Raw genomic sequence first — 11,892 nt, forward strand, 5'->3', positions numbered from 1 at the left:
GAATAAAAGTTTCACACTATCTTCCTAATATATCTTCTAAAAATATAAATTACAGAGAAGTAAGAAAATATTTGTTGATATAGTAATTTAACTAGACGTTAAAAATAATAACAAATAATAAAATAAGATGCAAAATATATATATATATATATATATAGAGAGAGAGAGAGAGAGAGAGAGAGTTCTCCCTCAAACGAAAAACACATACATATATATTTGATATTTTTGTGCAAAAATCCAATGAAAAGTTGAAAACTCATGCCAATATTCTTTCTACGTAGTGTCTCATTCAATTACATGCTCTATTCATTTAAAGTTATAAGTCATTTATAAATAATTTTCACCAAATAGTTAACATTATTAAAAATTAACTACTCACTTCATATTTGTCATTATTTAATAGAATAATATTATTAATTTTAAATATTCATTAAAAGCATTTTAAAAAAAAACCTCATCAATAACTATATAAAAAATATCAAAATTGTTTATATTTTCAAACATAATATTTTTAGAAAATGTCTTATAGTGTTAAATTAAAATTAAAATAATACATATTTGTGAGCAAAAATTCAATGAAAAGTTGAGAACTCACATTCCACGAAATCTCCAAAAGGAACCATGGAAAAAGGGTCGAACAGTCGAACACCAAGAAAGTGTTAGCCTCCTCTGTCGTATTTGCACGATAATGTGGCGCGCGCGCTGTGTCGATGCGATATTCTTTTTTTTTTTTTTGGTAAGGGAAAAAAAATTGTCGTGAATCACTGAATCGAATCAATGCCTGAGCTATTTCCAAGTTGGCAAAACATTGTTGAAGACGTGAAGCGATTGTTCCTCATTCACTGAAGCCCCACTTTGGATTGCAAGTTGCAAGAGCTACACGTCAAGGCTCTTAGTCACGCACACCTGACGTAGAGCTTTCCCGAAGGGAGAGGAAGAAGAAGAAGAAGAAGAAGAAGAACGATCCAGAGGAAAATGGACAGATCGTTTTCACAGACATCACAAAATGGAAAATGCGAACCAGAGGATTCCGGAGATGCAGAAATAATCATCGTGGGTGCTGGTGTTGCTGGGGCGGCTCTTGCTTACACGCTTGGGAAGGTGAGAATGTTACTTGTTTTGTCCTTATAGGATTCCCATGCCCTCCATCTGTATGATGGTTTTCCTCGCTCGTAAATAATACAATTTTGAAATCAGTTTTTGATGTTCCTAAGAAAAGTATGTTGAGAACTTGTGAATACTTTGTTTTCGGCTGTAGGGAAAGCTTCAAAAGCTTGAAAGGAAAGAGAAGTAATATTTTTCACTGGTATTTTTCAATGAATTTCAGGGGGCAAACCAGGCGCCAAATAGAAAATACAGCCAGGGCATAATTTTTATTTTTGTCAATGATTTGTGTCATTATCTTTCCTTTTCTTTCTCATTTTATTTTCAATCATTCAATGAAAGCAACAAAAATTGTGAAATTCTTGTATTTCTTTCTTACCAAAATCTGTATGCTCACTGGATTTGGGGAAAAAAAAACAACACCAATGCCTCAGACCTTTGCCGAAACTTTTTCTCTGCCATTTTACCATCAATCGGACGGGGAGCAAAATAAATTTGTGAAATGCCTTGTATTTTTTTGTTTTCAAAATCCCTGCACTCACCGGATTTTCCTAGACTTCTGCCATGTCAGAATCTGAACATAGTCGAACCGAGCGTCGCAACCTGTAGGGAGTCTGGTATTTCTTTCTTTCCAAAATCTGTTTGTGAGACCCTCGAGATTAGGGAAATAACAAATAGCCACTAAATTCTAATACTTTTGTAACTTTTTTTTTTTAATTTCATTTTACCATCAATCAATCAACGAAAGCATCAAAATCAGTTTTTTTTTTTAAATTACTTTCATTCATACGCCGTCCGGGGCGCACTGGCGCTCACAAGAGAAGGCAATTCACAAAAACCCACCAGAGTATGGAACTCACAATCTCTGCAATTTTCCATCCAGATTCAGTTCAGATGTGTGATTATTTTCTGCCTCTGAACTTCTGTTGCATGGAGGCATGAAGCTGTAATAGCTGCTAATGATCTTGCTCTATGCTTATTGCAGGATGGACGAAAAGTGCATGTTATTGAAAGGGACTTGAGTGAGCCTGACAGAATCGTGGGTGAATTGCTGCAGCCTGGAGGGTATTTGAAGTTAATTGAGTTGGGTCTTGAGGGTAGGCAAAATCTGAAAGACCTTGCTAATTTAGGTCTTTTGGCGGATGAATAATGTTACTAAGTTGTGGCAGATTGTGTGGAGAAAATTGACGCTCAGAGGGTCTATGGCTATGCTCTGTATAAGGATGGCCAAAATACCAAACTGACTTATCCTTTGGAAAAATTTGACACTGATGTTTCTGGGAGGAGCTTTCACAATGGGCGTTTCGTACAGAGAATGCGAGAAAAGGCTGCATTTTTCCCAAGGCACCTTTGTCTTTTCACTTCAGACTTCTATTTTCGTTGCACTGTTTCTGTTTCTAAAATTTGGAGATTTACTCCTGCAGTCTTTTTTCTAAATTATTTTTAAAAAAATAATAATAAAATTTATCTGTAATATATAAATAATAATTTAATTTTTTAAAATATTATAATTTTTCTTAAGTCCTTAAAAAAATTTCTATCATTAATAAATTTTTATAAATTATCAAATTGTTCTTATTAAAAATAAATAATTCACAACTTTTTTTTATATTCATAATTTTTTTTATATTTACAACAATGAAATAATAAATAAGAAATTTAACATGTGAAGTTATGATTTACTGTTATATTTTTATAAATATAAGAAAAAAAGTTATGAATTATTTATTTTCAATAAGGATAATTTGATAATTTATATAAATTCATTAATGACAGAAAAGTTTTTAAAATTTTAAAGGAATTATGACATTTTGAAAGATCAAATTATCATTTATATATTTTAGAGGGATGTTATTATCATTTTTTCTTATTTATATTAATTTTATCAATATCAAAATAAAAATAAAAAATTATAAAATTTTAAATATGTTCCTATATAATAAATTTTAAAAAAATAATATAATATTTTTTTATAAAAGATAATTTTAAAAATATCTTTTATATATTATTTAAAAAAATTATATTATAAATTAAAATGTGATTTATAAATAAAATTGAGGGAAGATTATAGCGTTCAATATATATATTTTTTAAGTTGTTTTGAAATCCCTCCTTTTATTTTCAGGCAAAAAAAGAAAAGAAAAAGAAATCCTTGCTTTTTGAGGGTCACTGATATCCTTCATTCACATTATGTTACCTCCAATATTTCTGCAGCGTGAAATTAGAACAAGGAACAGTTACATCTCTGATTGAAGAAAATGGAATCGTCAAAGGGGTGCACTGCAAAACCAAGGATGGACAACAGCTCACAGCGAAGGCTCCCCTCACCATAGTCTGTGATGGTTGCTTTTCCAACTTGAGGCGTTCTCTTTGCAACCCAAAGGTAAATATACTTGGCTTCTTTCGCGGTCATACAGCGATGTTTATCTTCCAAGCACAGATGCTAAAACAAAAGACAGAGCTTCATAAAATATGAATTGAATTTATGAAACCTTGAAGAGTTATGATGTGTCTAATATGAATGGTCAGATACATGTTGAAGATAGACACAACTCGAATTTTTTTTTTTTTGGAAGTTTTTTGTGCTTCATTATTGATTTTCACTCTTTGTATTGCAATATTTATCGCCCTTTGTTGCATAATTGTATTTTGAGCAGCCCCTTTGTTGCTTAATTGACATGACTATTTCCCCAGGTTGATGTACCATCTCATTTTGTCGGTCTTGTCCTGGAGAATTGTGATCTTCCATATTCAAATCATGGACATGTTATCTTAGGCGATCCTTCACCCATTTTATTCTATCCCATCAGCAGCACTGAGATTCGCTGTTTGGTTGATGTGCCTGGCCAAAAAGTACCTTCTATTGCCAATGGTGAAATGGCCACATATTTGAAATCTGTCGTAGCTCCTCAGGTGCCATATCATAGCTCACTCTTCTTTATTATCAGCTGTTTTAAACAAAGAACATTCTTAGAGCTTCAAGCTAGTTGCTAGATAAACGTTATGCAATAAAGGACATTGTATGGTTTCAGATTCCACCAGAGCTGTATAGTTCTTTTCTAGCAGCCATTGATAAGGGTAAGATAAGAACCATGCCAAACAGAAGCATGCCTGCCTCTCCTTATCCCACACCTGGCGCCCTTCTGATGGGAGATGCCTTTAATATGCGTCACCCTTTAACAGGAGGAGGAATGACTGTAGCACTGTCCGACATTGTTGTGCTGAGGAATCTCCTTAAACCACTTCGTAACTTGCATGATGCTTCTGCTCTTTGCAAGTATCTTGAATCATTCTACACGCTGCGCAAGGTAAAAGTGATATAAATAAGAATCCTTCTTAGGCTTTCACTCACAAGGCATAACATGGCACAGAAAAAATCTTTACTGCAAAGTAAATATGATATGAAGCTTCTGGATGACTGTTTCTTTAATATTAGTGTTTAAGTAAACCATATTTCGTGGCTACCAATGCGTTGTTTGGGACTTGTTCCAATGCTTAGAAGCATGACACAGATAATAGATACGCCAAACATGACTCTGCAACACTCTATAATATGATATGCCCATGTAGAAAAATAAAATTAAATAAAAATCATTCTTAGTTTTTTCACTCTCCAAATACTACAAGGAGACCAACAATTATGCAAGGTAAATATGATATTAAGCTGTCAGATAACTGTTCTTATGGTAGTAAACCATCCCTGTATTTAGTTCCATTGCTATACTTGGACATAGGCACAAGATATGACAGAGACTTGACAGGGACTCTATAAAATATGGATCTTGTTTAATTTTCCGAGTCATGTTATACAAGTGCTAAATATGGCTATGACCTATTTAAATTTAGCCAGTGTTTCGTAGTTTTAATGAAGGTTGGTTTGAAGCAAATTGACAAGTGCTGGATGATTTTGTTTCCAGCCAGTGGCTTCTACCATAAACACATTGGCAGGCGCATTGTACATGGTATTTTGTGCATCCCCTGATCCAGCGAGGAAGGAAATGCGCCAAGCATGTTTTGATTATCTCAGCCTTGGAGGCATTTTCTCAAATGGACCAATATCTCTACTGTCTGGTTTAAACCCTCGCCCACTGAGCTTGGTTCTCCACTTCTTTGCGGTGGCTATCTATGGCGTTGGCCGTTTGCTAATCCCATTTCCTTCTCCAAAGCGCGTGTGGATTGGAGCTAGATTGATTTCAGTGAGTAATTTTTAGTTGACAAATTTTTTATGTTGACTCAATTAAAAAAGAAAAAGCAAACATGAATGAATCATTCAAGTACGTTGTAGGTGAATCCCATTGAAAAGTGAGGTTGATGTGTCTGACATCTTTACAAGTCTGTTCATATTTGCTTTGCTCCACTGGTCTAACTCAATAATTTATCGTTTTGAGTTTCTCATTTGGATAACTTTAATTTACCTTTCAGGCTTCACTGCTTAATCCACAGCACATTATGATATGTATACATTTTTTGGGCTACATTTTCAGGGTGCATCAGGAATCATTTTCCCCATTATCAAGGCCGAAGGAGTAAGGCAGATGTTCTTTCCGGTGACAGTGCCAGCATATTACAGAACTCCTCCTGTTCATTTACATGACTCAAACTGAAACCACATATAGAATGGAGAGAAATTTTCAAGTTAGTTCCTACATATAGTTTCTGCTGTAGCTTTCTTTCTTTCTTTGCTTGTTTGGAAGGGGTAAAAGAAATTAGTTGCCGTTCCTTATTTTCTTCCCTCAGGCCTGATTAAGAACAAAAACTGTGGACAATTGCTGCTTCATTTGTATTTTGTTATCTGAATTGTGAAAAAAGAAAGTTCCATGAGCCTATATTCCAATTGTAAGATATACAGACAATATTATAATACTATGCTTCATCCTTCATTGCCAGTGCTAGATCATGTTTTAGGCTGCTCTTATGGTTTGTCCGTGTTCATAAGACTAAGAAAAGTGAGTGGAGAACAATTGATGCAGTGATGGAAGGTCATAAAATGGAAGATTGTAATTGAAAGGGTGGGATTTGAAAGATGCCTGATTAAGGCAGGCAAAAACAATTACAACATGTGAAGAATGATTCTTCAACGTTATTTGGAGGGTAAGGTTTTGGCTTTGGAGGAGAAATGAATTCTGGATCACAAGTCACCAATCTTCAAAGGTTTCTGTTTCGTATGAAGAATGAATTTATGACTTTTGAGGAGCGCCTGACCATGCGTAAAGATCTGCAGCAACAGGACTGAAGATTGGAGTACATACTTATGAGAGATGAGGGGTAAAGAATGAATTTATTAAGCTATATGATTTATATAATTCAATAACAATCAAATTATGTTCCAGACAAAAAGAGTTAGTTCCTGTTTGGATAACATTTGGAATTAATTTTTGAGATCAAAACTATGGTTTTGTAAAAGTATATATAAACACTCATGTAATAATTGAACATTAAAAGTTATTTATCAACATAGTATTTTGACCATTTCATGTGACCAAAATATTTGCAATCCTTCCATGGGATTTTAAAAGTTGATGTTAGTTAAAAGGGACAAAAAATGAAAAATACATTGATGTTTCCTCAATTTTATTTAATTATAGAAATTTTTTATTTTAATTATAAAAAAATTTGGTTTGCCAAAGTTTGAATTTTATATTTTTTTGGTATGAGCCAAATATCTCATTTCTTTAATGCAAACAAGCTCAATTGACAGCTTGCAAGCACTTTTTTAAATTAAGGGGAGCAAAAATTATATTGAATTAAACACCACACTTTATATTTATTTTTGTCGATACCATATTAGTTGAGATGTCATTATTTTATCACATAACAAAATGCATTCTTAATACAAAATTATTCCATCTCATCTATTCACAACCTCCAATATTACCAATAAAAAATGTTAATCCATTACTACAATTTCATGAAATCAACAATAAAGAAAATGTTAATCTATTACTACAACTTCATGAAATCAAACATAAAAGAGATGACAATCAAAATATATACATAACATCTCATGAGCACAAGTTCCTAAAGAACTCTCTATAAACAACATCTAAAGTTATTTTTCTATCAGTATTTTAATGATGATGAAACAAAATCTATCATCCATCCATACTTCTTACCCTTAACAATGTCACATACCATAATTTTACTTCCACGTAAATTGCATAGGAAGATTATACATAATATTGATCAAATATAGTGATTAATTTTTATAATAATCTATTGATGATAGGATTTGCTTCTTTTGTCATCTTTCCTGTAGAGAAATTAAAACTGCATCTTTTTATGATATTATAGTCTACAATTTTTTTATTTAAGATATAATGTCTTCATCGATATTGTGTATATATTTTAAATTTAAATTTAACACCTTCACTTTATAATTTAAGAACTTTTTATTTTTATCATACTCATACAATTATTTTTATTTTGAATGTAGCTAGCTTTTGCTTTCCTGTGCAGTACGTGATGAGATTATTATTAACATCTTATTAAACTATAAATAAATTAGTTCTACATCAAAGTTATCGATAAAAGGAGAATTATTTTTTTTTTATAGAAGAAAAACACCAAGTTATTATTAGGTGTTAATAGTTAGTACACGAAGACAGAGAAATTAAATCAGTTTGCAGCTCTTGTTGGAAAAACTGGGGAGGTAGTGAAAATTGAAATTCCCATACCACTCAACATAGACATCTTAGCCAATTTGTTGGCCTCCCCATCACACAATCATATGGAAGCAACCCAATCTCTTTTCTTAAGGATGTGTATTTCCAAGAAAAATTATAATTATGATGTGATGTTTCGCATAAAAGTTACATGAAAGGAGGATTTTAACATTGATTATGCTCTGCTTGCCATAGTTTCTTGCAAGTAAAAGTTACCTATTGATTATGCTCAACTTGCCATGGTTTCTTGCAACTGCAAAACACAATTGATATTGACTACATCAAGTTTGTGCCCCCACATTATTTCAACTCAAGTGCTTTTCAAAGCACATGTGAGGATGGTAAGTTTCATATAATTTATGCATATATTTGTTTAATTATTTTATAATAAACATAGGTTCTTGGCTAAAACTGTGTGGTCAGCTAACAATGCTTTCGTTTATGCTGTAATCTTCTTTTTGTCTTATTGTGCTCCTTGCAGCACACGTGTCCAACTTCTTGTGCACCCCTTGTGTGACGTTTATCACCTCATTGAATGAGACAAGAAATTTTACACGAAAGGGGCATGTTGCTTTTCTAATTGACAGGTGGCACCATCTTGTAATAAAATAGGGAGAATTTCAATAAAAGACCCTTGATCAATTTCATTTACATCAAACCCCATAAATTTTTAAAATTTTACTATAGTTCAGAAGTATTTATTTAACATTAAATTTTTTAGGAAAATAACAAAATTGTCCCTTCTTTAAATTAATATCAAGATTTCCTTACTTTGATTGTTAATTATCCTACTTCATATGTTCAACAACCTTGAAGGGATTTTTTTAACCTTTAAAACTAACTGATAGATTTGATAAAATCAGTAGAAGAATATAAAGGCAAAATCAAATCTATATAAACCCATGAAATCATTCCTATATCAAAATTGAGTAATAGAGATAGAACACTGAAGCATACTTGAATCCATCACCATGTTTCTGTATTTGATTATATCATTGAAAATGTGTGTTTTCTGGATTTATTATAGTGGGAACTCTGTATGTTTCTAAAAGAGGGACTAGAGAACATTTCCTCTATCTAGCCAAACCAGTGACCACAACCTTATTTGTAGAGTTAATAAGTTTGTGATATTTATGATTTGACCTCTAAACAAATCCTAAATATTACCTTAGTCTCTACACATTTATCCTCACAATTATACCCCTAAATTTCAAAACTTTAATCTAAATAGATCACTTTATTTAGACTTAATTTAATAATAGTCACCTATTTTTAACATATAAATGTGTGGCCCATACGTTGGATTTCATTTCCAACACAAACATGATTAGCTTCTTTTGAGAGTCAACAAGAAGATAGAGAAATATAATAAAAAAAAAATCACATTTAACCTCCTTTGTCACAACTACTATTTTTAATTAAACTTTGTCTCTATATATTTTCATACCAAACTTTTAATCATCTGCTAATTAATTATTTGATTCTGTCATTCTATGTGATTTTATATCATTAACAAGGTGGACCTCATGGAATCTTTCGCCTGGGAGGCGGAAAAAGGAACCACACCCTGTAAAACCTCTAAGCATGGTATAATATGTCACATATTTTTTATTTTTTGTTAATATTGATGGATCGATTGATATATTTTAGTTAAAAAAAATTAATCTAATATTTTATTGTTCATCATGGAATATACAATTATCAATGAATTGGAAAACAGGGTTCAAACAATAGAATAAAGAAATATATAAACGCGAAATAATCACCAAGGAGTGGTGTCGTGGTGTAGTTGGTTATCACGTCAGTCTAACACACTGAAGGTCTCCGGTTCGAATCCGGGCGACGCCATCTCGTTATTTGATTTTTCATTTTTGCGCAGCGGACCCCGCGATAATCCCGGCCAATAAAATTCCTTCAGTATCAAATCCTCAGTCTCATTGTGTGTCATTCTTCGTTACGACGAGATTCAAACCTAGGTTTTTTAAAAAAAAAAAAAATTAATAAATTTACTCAGCCATCTAAACAGTTTATATATAATATTAATTTTTTTTATAAATCAACTATTCAAATGCATAGTTCAGATTTACATTTTTTAACTTGTATTTCAAAAAAATATTTTTTGGAAAGTACATATTAGAATATTATTTTTAAGCTTAAGTATATTGTCCTCTAACTTTAAATAAAATTTCAATTTGGTTCTTTGACATCATAAAGTATATTTTCAATCCTTTAATTCTAACATCATTAATTTTAGAGGATTAATTTTTTGTACTAGTCATTGTTATTTTTTAAAAAATAAATCTAATATGTCACATTTGAAAATATTTTGTTAATATCTAAAAGTTCAGTTTAAAAAATTTTTGTGAAGAAACTAATGATATTAGGGTTAAAGGACTTAAAATAAACTTTATAAAATTAAGAAATAAAAAAATCTAGTGGAAAGTTGAAGGACTAAGGGATACTTTAACCTTATTTTTATTTTTAATATTTTGTTACCAAATTAAGAATTTACAAAAAAAATTTAATATTAAATCTATCCAAATATATATAAATAGTAAATTTATAAAAAAATTTAATGTAAAATACAGTGCCGTCCCATCTATTTTGCTAAAATTACAGAGATCTCCCCGCTGTTTTTAATACATAGAGAAATAGAATTGTTACAAATAAAAACAATAATAGAAACTAAAAGTAAAAATATATCAAAAAATAATGAAATAGAAAATGAAGAAGAAAGTAAAATAGATAAAATTCCTTTTGAAATAGATCGACAAAAGTATTGAAATGTTATATCTCAAGTAATTTATAGAAAATGAATATGTCAAATGAGTTTAGTAATAAATAAAGAATTTTTAAGAAATTTGGTAGTCCTCAAGTGCAGATATGAACTACATATAGGAAAGGTTAATCCCAACAAAATGTTATGAAAAAACTTTAAAAAAATTAAACAAAGCCAATAGCTCAAAATTAGACATACAATATAAATTAACAAATGCACACATATGTAGCAAAGGAATATACTTTAAAAATATTTTCATTTTAATTAGAAATCTAAGCGTACCCCCTATTTTAGGAACTCTATTTTTGGAGCAAATATCACGATTTAAAATATATCATATAGGAATAGTTACAAAAATACTAGGAGAGAGTATAATAATAGCCAATGGCTCAAAATTAGAAAAAATATTTGAAGGTGAGGTACATTATAAGCTTCTTCTTTCTTAAAGGTAGACCAATTGGTTAATATTTCATATAGGTTGGCTGAAGTTATTTCTATTTCTCCAAAAATTTGATTTCCTATGACTTCATTTATGTCATCTTCGGGTTCACTAATTATATTTGATTGTATACTGAGACTTTTTAGACTCATCCTATCTTCCTTTATGAATTCAGATCCTAAAGTTTTGTTGAACAAGCTCATTTTTCTATTTATATTATCTTTATTTTCTACTATTCATCTTCTTTCTAGATTTGATGGAATATCACTGCCTGTTAGATATGGCAACACACCCAAGAGGGGGTGAATTAGGTGTTCATAAAATTTTTTGGTTCTTTTTAACAAAACTGTGTTCAAACGAAAGTTTAGGCAAATTTAATTACTAAACTTTGATTGCAAGAATGTTAAAGTAATGTCCACAAGCTCAATATATGTAAAATTAAGTCAATGCTTGCCACCCTAATACATTCACAAGTTTGGTTTCGGCACTTATGAGCCTTTATAATAACTCACTTTACTAGTAAGCTTCTTTTTCCAAAAGAGCAACCTCTCTTGATTACAAAGGAAATCTCTCCTTCACATTTACAATCATTTTATGTATGTAAATCACTCAATTAAAACTTTCTCTAAATGTAATAATGAGTATAATGAAGCTCTAATACTCAAATGATGAAAATACAAATGATATTAGCTCAAGAACACTAATTTTCATATAATAAGAGTAATATGATCATGAATTTCATAACTTAATAATTTTTGAGGTTAATCTTGTAACATCCCAAAAAATTAACCTAAGATTAATTAAGTTAATTTAGAGCAAATGAGTAATTTTGGAGGAATATTTAGAGATAAATAATTTTAGTTAGAAGATTATTATTGGATTTAATTTAGATAAAATCTAAAGTTATA

The 11,892-nt window shown here is 30.9% G+C and overlaps 1 protein-coding gene and 1 non-coding gene across 6 annotated transcripts; both read left to right on the top strand.

Moving 5' to 3' along the window:
* Positions 1-718: 718 nt before the first annotated feature.
* On the top strand, positions 719-6,448 carry LOC129304810 (squalene monooxygenase SE1-like). Of its 5 annotated transcripts, none has more exons than XR_008591785.1 (9): positions 719-1,101; positions 2,090-2,201; positions 2,274-2,448; positions 3,319-3,487; positions 3,799-4,017; positions 4,137-4,412; positions 5,022-5,300; positions 5,527-5,739; positions 5,992-6,448. XR_008591785.1 is itself a non-coding variant. In XM_054944614.1 (9 exons), the coding sequence occupies exons 1-9, from the start codon at positions 976-978 to the stop codon at positions 5,706-5,708; spliced, it is 1,371 nt and encodes a 456-aa protein (XP_054800589.1). In that variant the 5' UTR covers positions 729-975; the 3' UTR covers positions 5,709-5,990. The 5 variants fall into 5 exon arrangements, 4 of the variants coding, with proteins under 4 accessions (XP_054800588.1, XP_054800589.1, XP_054800587.1 ...); XM_054944614.1 differs by lacking the exon at positions 5,992-6,448 and having other exon boundaries at positions 729-1,101; positions 4,137-4,182; positions 4,288-4,412; positions 5,589-5,990; XM_054944612.1 differs by having other exon boundaries at positions 730-1,101; positions 5,589-5,739; positions 5,992-6,442.
* Positions 6,449-9,540: 3,092 nt separating this feature from the next.
* TRNAV-AAC (transfer RNA valine (anticodon AAC)) lies at positions 9,541-9,614 on the top strand. Its single transcript has one exon. It is a non-coding gene; the product is annotated as a tRNA-Val (tRNA).
* The last annotated feature ends 2,278 nt before the right edge of the window (positions 9,615-11,892 follow it).

Source organism: Prosopis cineraria, unplaced genomic scaffold (genome assembly GCF_029017545.1).
Source record: "Prosopis cineraria cultivar Desert tree isolate PC_DT_omini unplaced genomic scaffold, ASM2901754v1 PC3, whole genome shotgun sequence".
NCBI classification, from domain to species: domain Eukaryota; kingdom Viridiplantae; phylum Streptophyta; class Magnoliopsida; order Fabales; family Fabaceae; genus Prosopis; species Prosopis cineraria.